This window comes from Bos javanicus, chromosome 4, assembly GCF_032452875.1.
Source record: "Bos javanicus breed banteng chromosome 4, ARS-OSU_banteng_1.0, whole genome shotgun sequence".
Lineage (NCBI taxonomy): Eukaryota > Metazoa > Chordata > Mammalia > Artiodactyla > Bovidae > Bos > Bos javanicus.
In genome coordinates, this window is record NC_083871.1 from 27,665,858 (window position 1) to 27,688,560 (window position 22,703).

General features: G+C 36.5%; 1 protein-coding gene across 11 annotated transcripts in view; it reads left to right on the forward strand.

The window, feature by feature from the left end:
• Positions 1 to 22,703, forward strand: part of HDAC9 (histone deacetylase 9) — a 992,890-nt gene that overhangs the window by 400,198 nt on the left and 569,989 nt on the right. For 9 of the 11 annotated variants that reach the window (XR_009735813.1, XM_061413649.1, XM_061413654.1 and 6 more), the window contains one exon: positions 13,565 to 13,627. Coding sequence is in view for 10 of the 11 variants with exons in the window: in XM_061413649.1 (XP_061269633.1) it covers positions 13,565 to 13,627 (63 nt within the window). In the remaining variant the exon portion in view is untranslated. Of the gene's footprint in view, positions 1 to 12,796; positions 13,158 to 13,191; positions 13,327 to 13,564; positions 13,628 to 22,703 lie in introns of those variants that run through there. The other 2 variants (XM_061413652.1, XM_061413653.1) reach the window with 2 other exon arrangements.

Sequence of the window (22,703 nt, forward strand, 5' to 3'; positions counted from 1 at the left end):
TACTTGAGATTTATCATAGACTGGATATTAAAATAGGTGATGATAGGTGTTGACCCATAAGATACAAAGTCAGCCATATTAGCCTAGTTCTTGAGAGTAATTGTGAATTCTCATGCCTTGTACTTGTTTAAGTTTTCTTTTCTTTCTTTCTTTTTTAATGTAACACGCTCTGTATGGTTGATCCTGTTTTGAGTAAAGTACTTGTTTTAAGTGAAATGCCTGAGGTTCTTAAATGATATTTCCTACTAATGTTTTCTCCTAGCTTATAAAGGGAAACACTAAATTATGTTTGAGCGTTCTCTACCGTTTATTCCTCAGAACACTAATTGTTCTTAGGCTTCAGTTTACTTTAACTATACGAAGACTTGCATCCACCTTGGGAAGAGTAGGAGCCTTGATAGACTTGGGTTCTATCAAGATAATACTTATTTATTAATAATTCAAATAATCAAAAAGTCATAAATTCCAATCCAAGTAAGGTGTTGACTTTAAAATATGTGAATTTGGCTTCCAAATGGTCCCTTCTGCTTACCGGAAGTACTATTGAAAGTTTCCTTCAGAAAAATGCCAAAATAAAAAGACAGCAGTCCCCATTTCATTATAAAAAACAGGTTGCTATAGCTTCAAGTTAAATTACTAATATTAGCTAATTGATTTTTAAATAGACACAGCCATCTGGAATGAAAACATTAGCTGGTGGGGGTAGAGGAATGTACTGTGGTTTGAAGATATTCCTAGGTTTTGATTAAATGACAAACAAAAAGGTAGCTCTGTGTACCCAGTGAAGTTTTTCTGTTTCATGTGAGTGTCATTATAAATCTCTCTTCCTTGTACTAAAATATGTAATTTGGTCTTACAAAGTATACATAGAAAATAGCATGGAATATACCAATCACCCTCTTGTTCATTATTTCCATTTCTTATTTTGCAGGTATCAGTAAGTTTTCTAATACACATGGTTTATCTATCACTCTAAAGAGTTAATATGAAAAGAATTCACTCTAATTTTTATCTAGCTTATATAGCACTCAATTTTTCTCCTTTATAAAACAGCAGAAACTGAAACTAATAATCTTTATATTCTTTTTCTTTAACTATTTATTTTGTATTGACATATAGCCAGTCAACAATTCTGTGGTAGTTTCAAGTGGACAGGAAAGAGACTCAGCCATACATATGTATACATATATCCATTCCTCCCAAACTTCCCTGCCATCCCGCCTGCCACATAACATTGAGCAGAATTCCCTGTGCTGTACAGTAGGTCCTTGTTGGTTATTCATTTTAAATACAGCAGTGTGTACCTGTCCATCCCAACTCCCTATCTATCCCTACTATCCGTCCTTTTCCCCCAGCAACCATAAATTCATTCTCAAAGTCTGTGAGTTTACTTCTGTTTGTAAATAAGTTCATTTGTATCATGCCTTTTTAGATTCCACATGAAGGATGTCATATGATGTTTCTGTTTCTCTGTCTGACTTACTACACTCAGGATGGCAATCTTTGGGTCCATCCATGCTGCTGCAAATGGCATTATTTCACTTTTGATGGCTGAGTAATATTCCATTGTATATACGTGCCACATCTTCTTTATCCACTCCTCTGTTGATGGACATTTAACTTGTGTCTGTGTCTTGGCTCTTGAAAACAGTGCTGCAGTGAACATTGGGGTGCATGTATCCTTTGGGGTAATGTTTTCCTCCAGATGTATGCCAGGAGTGGGAATGCAGAGTCATATAGTATCTCTGTATTTAGATTTTTAAGGAATCTCCATGCTGTTCTCCATAGTGGCTGTACGAGTTTACATTCCCACCAACAGTGTAGGAGGGTTCCCTTCTCTTCACATCCTCTCCAGCATTTATTGTCTTAATGATCTTTATATTCTGTTTTACAGTGTTATAGCTCATCTTGAGAAATAGGAATTATCTTAGATAAGAATATAGAAGTCTAAGTAGGCCTTCAATTACATATTTCTTGATTTATATATTAATAATGTGCTCTAATAATAATAATAAATACAGTATACTCAGTACCTGTTATATTCTTGACATAATGATATGAATTTTATATTCATATTTCTAAATATTAAGGCAATATTGCAAGGCCAATGTTAATATTCCCAGTTTTAAGTTGAGGGAATTTGAATATGCATAGTTTATCAGTCTAAAGAATTATATTAGTATGATAAGAATTCATTCAAATTTTTATTATCTAGCTTGTATATACATTAATTTACATGTGACTCAGGAAAGTTAAGTAACTTATCCAAACTATACAGCTTATGAGTACCAAATAACTGATAGCTAAAAATCAAGTCAAATTCTGTCTGAATCTAGAGCTTCTTCTCCATCCAACAAGTTAGATGATTGAGAATGTTACGTAGTTGCCCTTCATGTAAAAGTGATTCTGTGGTTCTCATAAATCAAATACAAATTATTATCTGAAGCCTGTTTCTAGTTCACATAATATATCTCTCTTTTCTTTAGAAAATATGTAAACATAACGTCCCCTGCTTCCGAAGATTTTGACCATGTAGGATCTCTTTAAAACTGAAAAGGAACTCTTTGAATCAATAAGAATGTAAAAGTGGAACTTATTTTGACTCGAGCTTTGATGTTTTAGAAGAGTCCTTTCACTATATCCTGTGCAGTTATTGCAACAGGAGCCAGGCTAGCCCTTAGAGCCAAGGAGAACCTTAAGAGTGTAGGCAAAATCGCTGGAAATTTCCTGAATTTAATTCTGCATATTTCCATTTAAGTAATACACATAGAGTGCTTATCATTTGGCTCTGCAGTGCCTTGGTCACGAAGATGAATGACATCTCTGTTCTTGACTTGCTGAGGTCTAGTGTGGGGAATAGATGTGTAGCCAGTGTTAAAATATCCAATGATTTATGTTATGGTAGAAGGAAGGACAAAATTCTGTTCAGTTCAGTCGCTCAGTCATGTCTGACTCTGCAACCGCATGGACAGCAGCACGCCAGGCTTCCCTGTCCATCACCAGTTCCTGGAGCTTACTTAAACTCATGTCCATTGAGTCGCTGATGCCATCCAACCATCTCATCCTCTGTCATTCCCTTTTCCTCCTGCCTTCAATCTTTCCCAGCACCAGGGTTTTTCCAATGAGTCAGTTCTTCCCATCAGGTGGCCAAAGTATTGGAGCTTCAGCTTCAGCATCAGTCTTTCCAATGAAGATTTCCTTTAGAATTGACTGGTTTGTTCTCCCTGCATTCTAAGGGACTCTCAAGAGTCTTCTCCAACACCACAGTTCAAAATCATCAATTCTTCAGTGCTCAGCTTTCTTTATGGTCCAACACTCACATCCATACATGACTATTGGAAAAACCATAGCTTTGACTAGATGAACCTTTGTAGGCCAAGTAATGTCTCTGCTTTTTAATATGCTGTCTAGGCTGGTCATAGTTTTTCTTCCAAGGAGCAAGTGTCTTTTCATTTCATGGCTTCAGTCACCATCTGCAGTGATTTTGGAGTCCAAGAAAATAAAGTCTGTCACTGTTTCCATTGTTAACCCATCTATTTGCCATGAAGTGATGGGACCGGATGCCGTGATCTTAGTTTTTTGAATGTTGAGTTTTAAACCAGAATTTTCACTCTCCTCTTCACTTTCATCAAGAGGCTCTTCAGTTCCTCTTCACTTTCTGCCATAAGGGTGGTGTCATCTGCATATCTGAGGTTATTGATATTTCTCCTGGTAATCTTATTCCAGCTCGTGCTTCATCCAGCCTGGCATTTTGTATGATGTACTCTGCATATAAGTTAAATAAGCAGGGGGACCGTATACAGCCTTGACATACTCCTTTCCCAATTTGCAACCAGTCCATTGTTCCACGTCTGATTCTAACTGTTGCTTCTTGACCTGCATACAGATTTCTCAGAAGGCAGGTAAGGTGGTCTGGTATTCCCATCTCTTGAAGAATTTTCCACAGTTTGTCGTGATCCACACAGTCAAAGGCTTTGGGGTAGTCAATAAAGCAGAAGTAGATGGTTTTTTTTTGAAACAGCCTTGCTTTTTCAATGATCCAATGGATGTTGGCAATTTGATCTCTGATTCCTCTGCCTTTTCTAAATCCACCTTGAACATCTGAAAGTTCTCGGTTCACCTACTGTTGAAGCCTCACTTCAAGAATTTTGAGCATTTCTTTGCTAGCGTGTGAGGTAAGTGTAATTGTGCAGTAGTTTGAGCATTCTTTGGCATTGCTTTTCTTTGGGATTGGAATGAAAACTGACCTTTTCCAGTCCTGTGGCCACTGCTGAGTTTTCCAAATTTGCTGGTATATTGAGTGCAGTACTTTAACAGCATCATCTTTTAGAAATAGCTCACCTCCACTAGCTTTGTTTGTAATTAGGTCCTTTCATTCACAGCAGTTCAGGTCAGGGAAGGCTTTTCTGGGGAGATACGCTTTGGGCAGAGTTCTGAAGGGTGAAATGGATATACTACTTTTTTGCTCTTGATAAATGGTGAGCCAGCAAGAGCCACTTTCTCCCTTCCATGAACTTAGCAAATATGAGACTTTTTTATGAGGTGAGTGGGAAAAAAATCCAGAAATATGCTATCTGTAAAAGCCATACTTAAAAGGAAACAAAGGGATAGGTCACTGTCTCTCAGAGTAGTTGAGATGATTAATAAAGGAATCAGGAAGAATCAGATAATTAGAACAGATTGATCACTGGTAGTGAAAGTGAATTTGTAATTAAAAAAACTCCAAACAGACAAAACTCTAGGATTGGACAGCTTCACAGGTGAATTCTAACAAACATATAAAGACAATCTAATATTGTTCCTTCTCAAACTATTTCAAATAATTGAAGAAGACAAAACATTCCCAACTTAATTCTATAAGACCACTAGAATCTGATATCAAAACCAAAGACACTTCTAAACATAATTATAGGAAAATATATTTGATGAATATAGATGCAAAAATTCTCAACAAATATTATCAAACTGAATCTAACAATACATAAAAACAGTCCTATACCTTTTTATCAAAGTACAGGATGATCAAGTTGGATTTATCTCAAGAGACTCAAGGATGGTTTAATATTTTCAAACCAATCAGTGTGATACACCATATTAACAAAAGGAAGGACATAAAATCACATGATCATTTCAATATAAACAGAAAAAGAATTTGACAAAATTCAACATTCATTAATGATAAAAATTTTCATTCTATAAAAAATTGCAATAGAGGGAACATATCTCAACATAATAAAGGATATTATGGAAAACACACAGATAGCATCATACTCTACAGTGAAAAATTGAAAGTTTTTACTCTAAAGTTAGGAACAAGACAGGGATCCCCCCTTTACTACTTCAACTTAAATGCAGTATTGGAACTACCAGACAATCAGACAAGAAAAGAAAGTTATCCAAGTTGGAAGGGAGGAAGTAAAACAGTCACTATTTTGCAGGTGACATGATACTTTACATAGAAAACTCACAAGACTCCACAAAAGAATAATAGCAAAATGAGAAATAATAGCAAAACTAAACAAAGATAGTGACATCTGGTCCCATCACTTCATGGCAGATGGAAAAACAGTGGAAACAGTGACAGACTTTATTTTCTTGGGCTCCAAAATCACTGCAGATGGTGACTGCAGCCATGAAATTAAAAGGTACTTGCTCCTTGGAAGAAAAGCTATGACAAGCCTAGACAGAGTATTACAAAGCAGAGACATTACTTTGCCAACAAAGGTCCATCTAGTCAAAGCTATTTGGTTTTTCCAGCAGTCATGTATGGATGTGAGAGTTGGACCATAAAGAAGGCCGAGCACCAAAAAATATATGCTTTTGAACTGTGGTGCTGGAGAAGACTCTTTAGAGTCCCTTGCATTGCAAGGAGATCAAAACAAATCAATCCTAAAGGAAATCAATTCTGAATATTCATTGGAAGGACTGATGTTGAAGCTGACACTCCAATACTTTGGCTACCTGATGGGAAGAACTGACTCACTGGAAAAGACCCTGATGCTTGGAAAGGTTGAAGGAAGGAAGAGAAGGTGGTAACAGAGGACGAGATGGTTGGATGGCATCACTGACTCAATGGACATGGGTTTGAGCAAGCTCCAGAGATAGTGATTGACTGGGAAACCTGGCGTGCTGCAGTCTATGGGGTCACAAAGAGTTGGACATGACTGAGCAACCAAGCACATAGCTCTCAACTATAGTATCTATCCAGATCATAATTATGAATATTAGTTTTTGGCAATCAGAATCACATCTATTTCCAAGAGGATGAATATTAAAGGCGCTGCTACATAAGAATGAAACATACTTTGTAGTATAATATAAAATTAAAAATTTGAAGTTTACCAAATAGCAAAGTTTAGAATACTGATTTTACTTAATTGGAATTCTCCCCAAATTTTTATTTTCATAGCCCTATAGCCAAAAATAGCATTTTTTCTTGCAACTAAGATTTCTACTAAAAGTTTCTAGTGTTATAAATACCTTGTATATACATAGTTTGGTAAACATAGTATAGGTTAGCCAAGGATATACAATTTGAAATACAAAATCAGTATTAAATGGTCTTCTTCAGTCTATTATCAAGTTTATTTTCATTTTGAAAAACTGTACTATAATAATAATGCTTAATTTGAAATTAGACCCAAACTAGATAATTTATTTGTATCTTTAGCCATCTAATCATTGCTTTGGAAAGGATGATCTTATCTACTAGTTTTCAAACTTCTTATGCATCAGAATCACTCGAAGGGCTTTTATAATTCAGATTTCCCCCACAGATTTTCATTTAATAGTTCTGACCCAATAAATTGTATTTCTAACAAGTTTCTGGATGATCCTGATGCTCTATAATCCTCTAAAAATAGAATAAATCATGGATCAATCCATCCGGTTTGAAGGGAAGAGTTAGAGAAGAAATGATTTTCAGTCAAAACAAAGCCAACAATTCTAGGGTTTTTATGGAAGTTGTTTTGTTTTCATTTGGAACAGTCTCCCTGGAATTTCACTGCTCATGTGTTTTTGCAGACCCTTTGCATCCAGGGAATTTTTCCTTATCTGAAGATCATCTGGTAATCAATTAGGTTGTTAAAGAGGAATGACCTGTGAATTGATTATCCACTATTTAGTAAGAGGGCTTCCCTGGTGGCTCATTGTAAAGGAGCTGCCTGCCAGGGCAGAAGACACGAGTTCAATCCCTAGGTCAATCAGGAAGATCTCCTGGAACAGGAAATGGCAACCACTCTAGTATTCTTGCCTGGGAAATCCCACGGACAGAGGAGCCTGGGCAGGCTACAGTCCATAGGGTTGCCAAAGAGTCAGACATGACTTAGCGACTAAACAACAGCAACACATTTAGTGAGAATTTTTCATGTTTTTCCAAGAGACAGAAATTTCAGAAAAATAAGCTACTTAGTTCAAAATAAAAAATTAGTACATTGTACTCTCCCTCTCCTTGCTGTTCCTCTGGGGTCAAGGAATTAAGTCAGTTGCCTGCAGGTAAGTGTATGTAACTTCATCGCTGTGACAATACTTTGAGAAATGTGAGGATAGGAGAAGCAGCAAGATGAGTGAGTAAGAGTACATGGAGGAGTTAAAGCTCTGGATGAGTAATTTATAGCTTCTTTTAAAGCACTATTTAGTATTTCAGGCAAATGAGTTTTAAATCTTACTGCATCTAGATTCTAAAACCATAGGATTTGGTAGTACATGAAAAGTCTCTGCTTGATTATAGATGAACAGAGGATGTATTATGGTGGAGGAATAGATCAGGTTATAGCACCTTCTTTGCTTTTTTTCCAGTGGAGTTTTCTGTATTCATTTTATTTGTGGAAATATTTTGATGCCATATAGATTTTTTAAGCTATAATTTAAAATTTTAAGTAAAATTGAATTTAAATGTTTAAATTGTTTTTCATCTTCCTATATATCCTTAAAAAGAATTGGAATTATCATAATTACTTTTGAAGGACAGTTTGCATTAGGATTGAATGCCTATTTGAAATATTTTGCCCTATTCTTTTTTACATATTAAGTAAATGTAATATTTAGATCAGTTTCCAAAATGTTTATTAAATTGAATTGAAATTTGTTATATTAAAATTTTAAAACTACCCATCTATTCTAGCCTTACATTTGTATTAACTTGTTATAGTTCTTATAATATGAAAGGTAGTATCTTTTTTCCTAGTCAGTAAAATTGGTTTTGCAAATACCCAGAAGGAAAGTTAGTCACATTTCTTTAAGGACTTTATTGAGATGGTGTGAGAAGAATTACTTCGATATTCTTGATATTTAAGTTCTTAGATAATAGAGGTAATCAATATACTTGGTGGTGATTTTAATGATGCTGTTTTCCCCCCAGAAACAAGTGGCATCTATTTTATATAAAGTGTCCTGTGTCTTTTTGCTCTAAGCTAAGTTTTCACTATCAAGAGTTGAAAGACAAGTCTGCTAACGACAAAACATGCTGAAAGAATGCATGGATGAAATATAAATAAACCTGAAATTATATAACTTGATCAGAGTGAAGAAGATCCATTATTTGTACCATTCTATGTGGATTGCCCTATCTGGGGACCTCTGAGAATGGATAATTACTCTTTTGAGTTTCACTTATTTTATTTTGTATGACTATAAAAGCTTGGTGAATATTTCTGTAAATCATAGTTTGAGGGAATAATGTAAATGTAAAACGACAAGAGATTTATATTATGTCAATACAGATGGTCCCCAGGGTCAGTGGTTCAGTTACCGAACCAGGTTCATCCTGCTGACACACAGCAAGCCAAAACGCTGAGCCCCTGGAGATTTTCAGCAGAGAGAGGACTTATTGGAAAGGCAGCCCAGTGAGAAGACAAAAGAACAAATCTCACAGATCAAGGGCTAGGGTTATTGATGGGATAAAGAATAAGAAAAGCAGGGGCATCTGAGGCATGGGGAGCTTGGGAAGCCTGGGGAGAGGTTATTGGAAAAAGGTGCAATGATTATCTTTAGGTGCAGGTGCAACTAAGCTACAGGCTCCTACACATTCAGAAGGTCACTTTGTGAACACTGGGCATGCCCATTTGAAGAGTCCGTGGTCCTACCCAGTCTTAACCAACTCAGCTCAAATTATATGCAGCTGACTCCAGGTTTTTGGAAAACTTCTTGGGCAAACATTTTACTATTTAGGCCATGTGCTCTTGGAGGACATGCAAATATTAAAACAACCTTGATTAGTCCAGGCAGGTGAAATAGATTTGACTAATCACTATGCATGGTTTCAGTTCCATTTACCAGTTTTCAACTTTACTACAGTGTGAAAAAGATAAGCATTTAGTAGAAACCATAGTTTGCGTTTTGATCTTTTCTGTGCTAGCGATAGGCCTTTTGATATTTTCTGAAGATGCTGGGCAGCAGCCGTGAGCCACAGTTCCTAGTCAGCCACAGTGACCACTGGGTAAATAACCAATATGCTTGACAACATTTAGTTTTCACTTTCAGCACAGTATTCAGTCAATTACACAAGATATTCAATGCTCCATGTAAAATATGCTTTGTATTAGATGCTTTTGTCCAACTGTAGATTTCCATAAGTGTTCTGAGCCTGTTTAAAGTAGGCTAGGATAAGCTATGATGTTTGGTGGGTTAAGTGTACATTAAACACATTTTGACTTAATGATATTTTTTCATGAAGGGGTTTATTGGGAAGTAACCACAACTTTAGTCAGGGAAATTCTGTACTAGGATTTTTTTAAAGAGAAAATATGTGTTTTAAAAAAATATATTTATGTATTTATTTGGCTGCACCAGGTCTGAGTTGCGGCACGTGGGATCTAGTTCCCTGACCAAGGGTTAAACCCAGGTGCTCTGCACTGGGAGTGTGGATTGTTAAGCACTGGGCCTCCAGGGAAGTCCCTGTACTAGAATTTTTGTCATCTCTCTTGTATGTTTATCACTAATTTTATGTATTCTGTTTAAAATCACTGAGACAATTGAATGATTCTATTTTTCATAAGTATATAATATTAAAGTTTATTCTGAATGTCTCAGATACTTATTTGCATTATAAGGGATGAAATGGCAGGCTTGAGAACGTGAATGCTGGTCCTGCTAGGCTAGACTACCTGTTAGAAACTAAGCAAGTCTCTTTTGTCAGAACTCCATTAATGAATGCTTTTTGCATCCTTCATAACCCTAAAATGTTTCTTTACTTTCTTCATGTGTAAATTAGGGAGACCATTCCTACTAGATAAATTATTTTTTTTGTCCTTCAAGTTTTACTGAGATATAATTGCCATACAGCACTCTATGTTTAAGGTGTAGGGCATAATGTCTTGACTTACATACAGCATTAATGATTACCACAAGAAGTTTAGTGAGTATCCATCTGATATATCATGTACTATAGATAGAAGATAAAATGAAAATAAAAACATTTTTTTCTTGTGATGAGAACTCTTGGAATTTACTCTCTTCACAACTTTTTAAATAATAGACAACAGTGTTAATTATATTAATCATATATTAATTAACTAATTATGTGTTATGTAATATAATGATTATGTTGTACATTACATCCGTATTCTTTATCTTATAACTAGAAGTTCGTACCTTTGACCACCTTCATCCAATTCCTTTCCCCTTACCCTTCTACTCTGGTAATCACAAATCTGATTATTTTTAATGAGTTTGTCTTCAGAGTATGACTGACCTATAACACTGTGTTAGTTCCTGGCGCACAGCATAATGTTTTGAGATACTGCCATACATTACAGAATGATAGTGATGATAAGTCTAGTTACCATCTTGTCACCATACACCATACTTTTTTCCTTAATTTTTGTTTTAACACAAGAAGTCATTATTCAAAAGAAATCATTATTCAAAGTAAGCAGATGAAAATTAGGCTGCTCTGGTTCAGGGAAGAACCTCTTCTGGAGAACACTATGAGTCAGCTCCCAGGTACCCTGGCATCCTGTGGGACAGAGAGTTTGGACATCATTATAGATGTCCTCCCAGGTCTAAAATGCTGTGATTGGTTATATAATCTCTAAGTTGCCAGATCCACAAAATTTCCATTTCTGGAATTTTAAGCGCCAATGTCTTAATAGAGTGAAGGTTTACTTATAATAGCAGATGAAATTAAATAGTTTTTCCCATTGACAGGAGCATAAGGTTTTCTTGTTTTGCTTAAGTCAAATGTAATTTGGACTAACTCTTTAAAAAAATCTTGTAATTTATCTGTTCAAATATAATTGTCCAATGTGTGTGTGCTAAGTCGCTTCAGCCATGTCCGACTCTTTGCGACCCCATGAACTGTAGCCCACCAGGCTCCTCTGTCTATGGGATTCTCCAGATAAGAATATTGGAGTGGGTTGCCATGCTCTCCTCCAGGGGATCTTCATGACCCAGAGATCAAACCCAGGTCTCTTAAGTCTCCTGCACTGGCAGGTTGGTTCTTTACCACTGTCGCCACCTGGGAATTGTGCAATAAGTAGAAGTTAATATATGACAGAAGGAAAATTTAGTGCCATTTTTTAACAGTGACTATTTAAGCTGCCCATTGACTTAACATGCTTCCTCCTTTTCACCAAAACTTTGTCTCCTTGTTCTTTTTCTTCTGCCTCACACTCTGGTTGATGAACATTCCTCCTTCATCTGATTGTCCTGGGAACCGTGAAACACTCTCCTGTTTCCCTTTCTTTCTGTGCTGCTACCAGTGCCTTAGGAATTTTATTTTTCTTGCCGATTTAGTTTAGGAAAAGGAGACTATCTCCTAGACCATTGGATTTTCACTTTGGGATTTGCCCTTGGAATTTGCTTGAAGCTAGCAAGTCAATTTATGATGTAGAATTTATTCCTCACATAGAAAAGATGTTGTAAGGATACACCAGAAACTATAGAACTTTTAGTACTAAATTCTGTAGCTTATTTACTTTATAGGTGAGTTCCACAATATGTGTTGGTCTGGGAATATATCAACTATTATAAATACTATTTCTACAGAAAAGTGAGGTCTGTATTTCAGGCAATCAGTGTAGAGATGAATGCTGAACATCAGAGCTGGGGACTGTATATATTTATTGAACCACAGGTGCTTACATGCAGTAGTTCTGCACCATCCATTAGAAAAGTACCAACATGTTCTTTTCTTTGTGCAGGTGAATTGAATTTAGCCTGAAAGGCTGAAATGGAACATTTTTAGGTCTAAGTTGTGTATATATGTGAGTGTGTGTGTATTTACACACACACTCACATATATATTCATATATACACACATTTTTAAAAATTTAGATATAATAGAAACTGAATAGGATATAATAGGTGGTACTAAGATTGCATTAAGATTTGTGAAGCGGACAGTTGCCTTATATTAAACAGCAAGTAAAAAAATCAAGCCAGTCCTTCATAAACATTTTTTGCTGGGATGTGCTTGTTTTCTGAAACTACCTCTACTAAATCTCCTGTCAGTCTTGAAACTAGAAGGCAGAAAAGCTTCTAGTGCTACAGCCAACTGCAGTGTAGCCAGAGAAACAGGCAACAAAAATAGAACACCAGGATTGCTGTGCGTGGGTGAGGCAGAAACCACATTATGAGCAAAAGCTTCCAGTATTATTTTAGAACCAATACAGAGCTCTGCACTTCTCTCCTCTCTCTTCCAAAAACACATACTACAAAAATAAAATGAAATGAAATGTATGTGCATTTGCCCTCTTAGAATTATGATTCTTGATCCCCACCCCCCCCCCCTTCCTTTCTTTGGAAGGAAATCGCCAGTATGGAAACACAGTGTGTAAAGCAAGCTTGAAGGGAGGAAAGAGTTAATGGCTTTTAAGGCCCTGCAATAGAGAATTATGGTTTGAAAGATAGAGGCTGGACAGCTGGGTTTGCTGGGGTATTTTTAAATGCATTAATGCAGGCTCCAATCACTCGGCCATGCTTGACCTATTTTTGGCTCAGGCCGACCATTGTTCTATTTCTGTGCCTGTGGGCCATGCTGTTGTTGATTCATATGCAAATGGATTATCACTAGCTTTAGCCAACTTGAGCTGAGAGAGACCAGAGAGGAGGAAGAGACACACACACAGATAGCAGAAGGGCACCGGCTGAAGCCACTGGCAGGACTGACTGACGGTTCCTACAAGGAAACTCTAGCAGCCTGAGGAACTATAAGCCAGGTTTAATTGGTTTCTTTTTCTCGTGGGTAGAGTTAGTATTTTTCTACTTACTCTGACAAAGCAATAACCCTGAAGCACACTCCTAGTTCCCACCTGCTTTTAGTTTCCGGGATAGCCTAAACTCCAGAGAGCCCTAGCATCCACTGGGTCCTTTCTGCTTTGTACACAGGTTGGTAACCTAGGAAAAGTGTTCAGGTCTTCTGAAAAGTGCGTGTCCCTCTGAACAGAAAGGAAATCATTGTTGAAGTTGATCCTCTGCCGCTTTTCCTTGGGGAGGAGGGAGGACCAGCCAGGGTAGCTCCTGGGGCCCGTGCACTGAGCAGCGATGAATCTTTCATGTAGCTGAAGTAAGAGTGATTGGAATATGCTGCAGACAATTTACGAGACTGACTCGTGTTTTTCTTCAGATGGGGTGGCTGGACGAGAGCAGCTCTTGGCTCAGCAGAGAATGCACAGTATGATCAGCTCAGGTAAGATCTTTCTTCATCACTGAGCCGTTTTCTGTGTGAAAAGGGGGCTGACTTGGGAAACGCAGCTCAGGGAAGCGCCTCTCTTAAGGGTTTGCTGCTTTTTGGTGTTGATGTTGCTATTTTCTTGGTGCATCTGGAAGGTTTAACTTAGATCCCTTCCATTGCTGTTTCCGTGCATATTCAGTGTGCTCAGGGACAGGCTGCTTCTGAATGAAATCGCCAAGCTTCTGATGAAGGATGGGACTGAGTTAAGTAAAATGTAGTTGGGGGTGTTTTGCAACTGACTGACCGTGCAACTAGAAAGAGGAGATGTTTACTGACTGTATGTGTGTTCTAGTGGGACTTTAAAAATCAGGTAAGTTCATATTGGGGCTACAGTTTCCCTTGCAGCCGTCTCTAGCCAGATGATTTTATATTTACAGTGTGCCTACAGAATCACATCTATTTATAGACCTACCTTTTGAAATGTGTTTGCTACAAGAGTTGTGAAGGTAGTTTTAATTTGGCTTTTTTTTCCCCTCAGCCCGAAATGAAACTTCTTAAGGATGAAATAAAATTATTATTAGCAGATGGTTATTTTAATCGTCTTCAAAGCTTTTGGGGAGTCTAGCATTGTCAGGCAGATGCAGTGGCATAACACACATATAAAGGTGTTATGTGCAGGTGCAACATTTTAAAGAATAACAGAAACGGACTCCGATTTCTAGTTTCTCTGTTGTATATGCTTGTGCCTTCAAGAAGCTGAGCTGATGGGAGATGAAGCTTGTCAGCTTTATCAGTTTCTGTTTGTTAAAAGCGCAGACTCTCAGGGCAATAGCACGGTACATGGGTACTTGTAATTGTTGCTTTTCATATTTATCCCTAGCTAGTTCTGAAAGCCTGAGGGACTTTTTGTCTTGGTTCTCTTCCGAATGCTTCAGTCTAAATTGGCTTAAAGTTCTCCCTCACATCTTCTGTGTTTCTGTGTGGGCTTAATCATAATTATAGATCACCACCTAGATTTCCATATTAAGAATGTGGCATAAAGCAGCGTTTACTTGGTAGAACTAGATGGGAAAGAAAGATTCCACAGGTTGGCTTCATATCTGTTTTAGCATTGAACGCCTTCTCATCTCTGTATCTGTGTTTGAAGCAAGTTCTCTTTGAAGCTCGGTTATTTGGAATGATTTTAGGATCCTTCTGTTCCAGAGTAAAATATCAATTTTGGGTCATTTTGGTATGTTCACACTTAAGTGACAGGACTTACATTAATTCGTGGTGCCTGCTTATTGAAAGCAAACATACCAGAATGTCAGTATAGTTTATTACCTTTGCGCCTGCAAAGCGGACAGAAGCATGGGGAGGGCTCAGCCTGTATGTCTCTGATGGAACTGGTCACTTAGCATTTTATTTGTAAATATCTACCAGCTCTATTTAAATTGCTATTTTAGATGTCTCTTCAGTACTACACTTTGTCCTTTTAGTCCTTATCTCTGTGTTACAAGTTTACTATTTCTTTCATATGGTAGAAAACAAGCTGTGCCTTTCAAGCAGAGACTGTCTGGTAGCACTGAACCTTGCTACAGGTGTTTGCAAGCTTCACTTTTTCTCAGTATCTGATAATTACACACAAATTTACTCCACTTTCAGTTAAGATTGTCATTTTCCTGACATTTCATGATTTTTTTTATACAAAGCAACAGTATTTTCAAGCAGGGACCCGCTTGAGACTGTCTGTGCTGTTGTCAGTTTTACAGGAAGAAACATGTAAGCACCAATAAATGAAACGTGATGTCAATTGACAAACACTCCCAAACCTGTCTGGTATACATAAGGAAACTCAAAGTTCTCTTTATTTTTAAATTTGAAACATGAAGACATTTGCGTTCTTCCTACCATGTCCTGTAACTTTTGGTTTTGTTTATTAGCATATTATTATATGCCCTTAAGTTTAATTCCCCTAGTCTTGTGTGCTGCTGAGGCAGTGACTCTCAAAGGTGGTATCACTAAGAGTATTTTACAAAATGCTGGTGTCTGGGGGTCCGCCTCTTAGTGTTTCTATTTAAATGGTATGAGAAACAGCCTGGACACTGGGGTTTTTTAAATCCTGAGTAATTCTAATATGCAGCAAACTTTGGTTATCACTGATACAGGGGAAAGGGGAAGTGATAGTGATGCTGGTGACCCATATTGGTAGGGCTTGCCTTTTAATTGCTACATTAGGGGTGTTTTTGTTTACATTTAGCTACAAATCTTGTTCCTCTTTGGACCAGTGGCATAGATGTGACTGAAAGGGTTAGAAATTGATGGAGTTTTTGGATCTGAAAGAAAAAAAGATACACTGTAGCAGTGCAAGGGGGAAGGAATACTATTCTAGGAGCTGAGAGCTCTGTGTTCTAGCCAGAGGTCTGCTGCTAAATTGTGAAACTGGTTTACTCACTTGTAAACTAAAGAATAAAGATGTCCTCCTGCTTACCTCTTGGCATTCCTGTGAAGGTCAAAGGTAACATGTTGTTAACGTGTGTTCTCACTATTTTTTATTAATACTTTTAGTGAATGAGCTTGGGTTTCTGGTTCTTCAGTACCAAGATCTATCTCGCCGAATGAGCCAGATAAGCTATAGATTGTACATCACATGGGTGAATGACTTTTTATTTTGATAAATTTTCCTTAGTTACCTTACAAATCAGGGTTTGGTTTTGTTTTCCTGGTCTGATAAGAATTAAATTCTCTCCTTGAGCAAATGGTGACTTTTAATCAGAGTAGCTTGCGCGCATGTGTGTCTGTATGCTATGAAATGTTTTATTACATAATATTCAAAGGCAAAGAAGTTGTGGAATTAACAGTGAAATCCCAGCAGATTTCTTGAGATTAGTTGTTTGAAAAGCTGTGTTTTCTTGTTAGTCATTGCTTTACAGTTCCTATTTGTTTTTCTAGTTATGTTGGATACTATGCATTAATATCGATGACTGTACTTCAGAGCTCTTTATACACTATTGAATTACAAGTGCTTTTTATGGTTCCGTTTTTTCCTAATTCTGACCCAGCCACGCTAAACATCTAAGGTAGAATTAGGTTCTACAATGTAGTCTGCTAGTGTTTTTTTCTTTTCTTTTTTTTTTTTTTACTAAAAATGTTTTATAATGTTGAATCTTGCAGTTCGGTATGAGTGACACATCTTGCCAGGTCAGTCTCCACTTTTGTGGCTGTGTGGGCCAATGTAAGTGATAAGTGGCAGAAGCTGAAGCATGTACAAGCACTGACTCAGGTCACTGAGCAGTGGCTGGCAGAATACGAGGTGTTGCCCTATTGCCAGGCTTGTTGCTTAATATGTTGGACAGCAGAGCCATCCAGATGATATTGGAATGATTATTATGAAAGAATTTCCTAGAGTTTGTACAGCATCATTGTAAAACACATTTACAATAAGGAAAACTCCTGTTTTCACTATGTATTCTTATTTTAGGGTATAAAAGAAAAACATTGAAATCTAAATTCTGAATTTCTTTTAAGGAAAATGTCTCTTCCCCCTTTCAGAATCCTTTCATCTCCTTGGTGTGTATTATTGAGGGAAAATGAACATTTAAGATTCAGTAGTCATTTATGTCTACTTGGAAAGCAGAATCTAATTATGAAAATGTAAGTCTGTGAAATGCCCCTGTCATGTCAAGAATCACTTCTGGCATTCCCCATAATCACTATTTTTCCCATCCTCTAACTCAGGTTATCTTTACTTACAAGGTTGTTATCAATTGAAATATTTGATAAGCAAAAAGCTGGTTATGAGTAGGCCCGTTGAGAATGGGGACGAGAATGAGTATTATATTTTTCTGTGGGTAACACAGGTGGCATAATTGTTGTTGTGTCCTTTAAGTAAGGAAATTCAATAAATCCCTCAGAAGACTATGATAAGCCCAAACTCTGAATTTAAAAAGCTGATTTTTGAGATGAGAAATTTGAAAATGTACTATATTATGTCCCACCAATGACTAATAATGAAGTAACCTTAAAATAGTATAAACTGTCTACCCCCACGCCCCATACACAACACTTAGCATTAACTGGGCAAAGAAAATGATTTGACCTAATGCAACATATCTCAGAAACTGGCAGTCAAAGGAAAAATGGAAGCAGGGATCTTTGATCAGAGCTGAGAGACTTAACAGGGCCTGAATTCTCTTCTTCCTTAGAATTTTACTGACAAGTTGACAGCTTCCTGAAAATTCTCACTAACATTCCCATAACTGGAGAGAAGCAAACTGAGTGGATATCCTCAGCTTTTGGTGCTGGTGGTGTTTTTTTCGTGTGACTGAGGAATAGTATGAAGGATTCTGGAAGAGAAACTGGTGAGATGGAGGAAGGTGAACAAATGCTCCCTCTCCAGAGAAATGAAGACTTCAGAGCAACACTGTCAATTGGAAACAAAAAGACCCATAGCTTTTTGCAGTGAAATATTCTTCCCCGAAAACTAGTATGATAGATCCTACTAAGAAAAAAACATCAACTTCACTGAGACCATGAAATTATGTAATAATTTATTCCTGCAAGTAGAGCACCTTAGTAAGAACATAAATTCCATAAAGCAGAAGCTCAAAGATAAGATGCTAAACCAATAATATGGGATGAAAAAGGATATTTTAAGTCTAGGAAAACAAATTTAGAATAAAAAAAGCATGATAATTATAGAACAAAAATATTCATTAGAAATAGCAGGAAACAGAATAGATACCAGTGAAAATTTTTACCAACTAAGAGGAAAGGCTGGAGACAATCAGAGGGACTGAAAAAGGAAAATGGATTAAAGCAATTGGAGAGAAATCAGTAATAAGACAGTGTACCATAAGAGTTATTATGTCCTGAAGTTGATATTCTAAAACATTGAAACAGAAGATTATTTTCTAAAAATAAAGATTATTTCACTGACAAGGGGGAAAAAAGAAAGAAATCTGCATATTGAAAGAATTCTCATCTTTTAGGAAAATTTGCTGCAAGTGCTCAGCACAGAGTCATATCCTAACTGGGCTATTGAATTTCAAATGCTAAATAATTCTTCAGGGGTTCAGGCAAGTAAAGCAAAGATCTGCAATAGAAGAGAGAGGGGGTGGGGAGAGAATATGTGAAACTCAAGGCTTATCAAATTTACCCAGCACTCCATGCCAGAAGATAATGGAGGAAAAGCTCAGAAGCTGTAAAAGAAGTGCAACCTAATGTTCCACTCCAGCGAGATGTTATTAAAGTATAGAGAAAGTATGTAGGCAAGTTAGACATCTTCAACCACGACCCAGACGGCTTGACGGGGAAGCCCACACAATGGGGGGAAAAAAAAGAACTTTAAACAAAAGCCAAAAGTGAAATGTAGTCAGAAGAGGAGGAGAAAGCATAGTTAGGTTAATGGGGCAAAAATTGAATCCTTTTAAACAAATGTGAGACTGTGGTTGTAGGACGAAAAGCAAATTTTATGAAGTAGGGCAATGTAAAAATATTCCTAAAGCTCTCATCAATGTGAGGCATTGGGGAGAGGTGAGATGTGGGGATGTGTGAAAGCACTAATATTGGCTCCTTTCTGAGCAGGGACAGACTCCCTGCTGTTTAAAATAGAAACACATGGTTTAAAAAAAAGAGACTCCAAACACTGATTTCTTTTAAATAGTTTTTTCATTTAATCTTAGACATATCTTTTGGAAATAGTACTTCATATAGAAAGGAAGCATTTAGTATGTTTATTGTCTTTTCAAATGCAGTTTTTCATTATTAAATTCATTTGAATTTATTTTTTTAAATAAAAATGACTGGTGATATCTCATTTTATAAAAGTTTATTTTATCTATCTCCCAGAATAATTAATATATAAATAGAAGAAAATCAGGAAGAAATTGTGCATGGTGGTGGTAGGGGGACTTCTGTTTTCATTGTCATGATTTTTGCCTTGCATGAATTTTTATAAAATGCCCATATTTTCTAAAGTGTTTCTTACACGCTCACACATGAAGCTACTATGCCGAAATACTAACACTGATTAACTGTAAGTATTAGATACAGAAGCTTGGTTAGTCTTCCACTGCAAGTAACAGAAAATCCAATTTGAAGTAACAGTGACAAGATAATTTATCATTTAGTAAAATAGCTCGGTAATCAGTCATATCAATGGCAGTCAGGTTCTTCATAGTTCTACCAGTACTGCTGGTCTTAGAGTTGGTATCATCATAAGTCTCTTTCCTCCAGTAGTCTAAAGTTGATTGTAGCAATTCCAGGCATTGTCTACATACACAATAAATTCCAGAGACATAGATGAGAAAACTTTGCCTCCTTAGATGTTTTCTTAAGGAAGGAAGTTTTTCTGAGAAGCTCTCTAGCAAGTTTTCTTTAATAACTCACTGACCAAAAGAACATCACCTGCCCTTATATTAGTAAGTCGTTGAAAAGAAGAATGAGACCACTATGATAGCTCCTTCAGACCATGACTGAGCCAGGGAAGGTGGAGCCTGCAATTAATACTCTGACTTCCAGAAGAACGAAGAAAGGGTAAGCAGAATGGATGATGTTAGCTGGACTCCATTTGCTGCTACGGTGTTGGTTGGTGGTTGGAATTTTCTTCTTTGTAATTTTCTTGAGTTTGTAATTTCTCAAAATACAAATAAGTGAAGGAAGTGGACTGTGTAATTTCTCTTTCAGTTGAATTGTGTTACTACATTTTCATGAAGCTATACATCCATTTAAACACTGATCTTTTTTTTTTTTTTTTTACTATTATAGAATAGAAATTCTTACTTAGTACTCTCTGTTGTTAGGAGTCCCTAATACTAAAGAGGCTGAAGTAATTGTGGAAGAAGACTAGGTCCCTTTAGGCTGCAAGTCATCATTTTTTCTTTTTTGGGAAGGAGTAAAATCAACATTATGGACTGGTGCATTAAAGCTTTCATTGGAAATTTGAGTAAAATACTCATTTATTGTTGGCTTTGAGAGATACAGAAAGTATTGCAAGAAATTTTTAAAGAATGTGTAAACTTTTTCAGTACATTAAGGGAGGATTTTCTTTAAAATATTCAGAAAGCAATTTCTTTGCCAGTATGTTGCTATAGTCATTACATTTTCAGAGTAATGAACAATTTTAACAATCTGGGATGGTAACTTCGTTTTAACATTTTTTTTTCCTGAATTAGAATACTTTGAAAACAATTTAATTGCTGTAAAAGTCCATGGAATGACTTTTAAAACAAGCCTTCTTTAGATGAAATTCAAAGATATTTTGGCATGTGTTTCAAAACAGTGTGTCAGTATTGTGGTCTATCCAGTTCTTAAAAGGAAGTTGCTGTACTAGCGGATATTAGCTTGGGATGTGAAACGCCCTTACAATGGGCAGTTCTGATCTTGGGAGATAGACAATTGGGATATGAAAGGACAAGAAAATACCTTGTTCCCACTAATTCCATTCTTCTTCCACTAAGTCAGTTGCACAAAACAAATGTAATTAAAACAATTTTTTTTAACAATACTAAACTATGTGTACTTTTAAGTGTTATCAGAGAACTTTATGTTCAGTGCTTGATGAATACAAAACTAAGTCAGTCTTACGTTTTATAAAAATATCAGTTCCATTCCTTATATCCATGTTAAATTTTCCATAGTAAAAATAAGTGATGGGCCTTTTATATATGGTGTTTTAAAAATATCCAATAATTAAATCCAATGAAAACTACATTTAAGGGAGAAGGAAATTTACCAAACCACAAAGTGTAATTAGTCATATACTTATGATTAAATTCTTTGCATGTTGATAAGTCTGGAAATACCCCAGAACTTCACTTTCTTGTGTCTTCCCCTCATGTCTTCCCCTTCTTCCTCTATCACTTGTATTTGAAAGGTTCAATTTGTAAATTATATTCAGCATTGACACAGCTGTAGCCATGTGAATGTCATTTTCAATTATTCAATGTAAGTTTTGGTGGGTGGCTAAGGCATGGCATTTCCAAGCTCAGTTAAAATATGATACTGTCATGTTTTTTTTCAAAATTTGAAATTAAAAACAAACCAAACAACAACAGAAAAAAAAAAAAAAAAAAAACCCGGGAAAATTTCTCTGCATCTCCATTAAATTACCCTGTGGCCTGGGAGTTCTTGCTATTGTAGAAGCATGTTCACCCAGAAAGTTTTCAGGGAACCCCACATAGGGTGAGCTAGAAAAGCTCTTCATGAATTGAACTCGATTTAAGTTGTATTTGTGATGTTGGTTTTTGAATCTGCTTATGGAGAGAATTCAAGTATGTATTTTGAGTCTGTGATTTTACATCAGGAGCTACTCATTTTTTATTAGTAATAAATATTATCACTGTCAGCATCTTTATTGTTTCTTTCTGCCCCATTCTACTCGAATCTAGTTGTTTAGTCTCAGATTAGAAGGTCAGTGATTGGACCTCTATATGCTCATCTTGTTTGTTTGTTTTTTTTTATCACTGTCATTCTTATTATTGATATAATAAGCTAATGTTTCAGAGCCTTTTCTATACCAGGTGTTATTTTACCATTTAATCCTCTCCACAGCTTGAGGAGGGATACAATAGTTGCAGCATATTTTACTGATGAGAACATTGTTTCGGAGAAATTTACTGATGGTCATCATGGCTAGGAGCTGACAAAGTCAGCTATGAACTTGTTCTTGTTTACCATGTCCCTGCCACTTTGTCTCAAAGAGGAAAATATTTAGCATGGTAGAATGGTTTTCATATCTGTTTGGTGCTAAAGATGTGGAATCAGCTATACTTACAAACACACATCTAGATACTCCTCTTGGTCCTGAGAAGTTTACAGCACACATATGCAGCTTTGTAGAAATACTTTCTGAAAGGGCCTTACTTCACAACCCCAGAGCTGGATAATTAAATTGGAGTAAGTTAACAAGATCTCTCAGACTTTATTTTTCTGGGCTCCAAAATCACTACAGATGGTGACTGCAGCCATGAAATTAAAAGACACTTACTCCTTGGAAGGAAAGTTATGACCAACCTAGATAGCATATTCAAAAGCAGAGACATAACTTTGCCAACAAAGGTTCGTCTAGTCAAGGCTATGGTTTTTCCTGTGGTCACATATGGATGTGAGA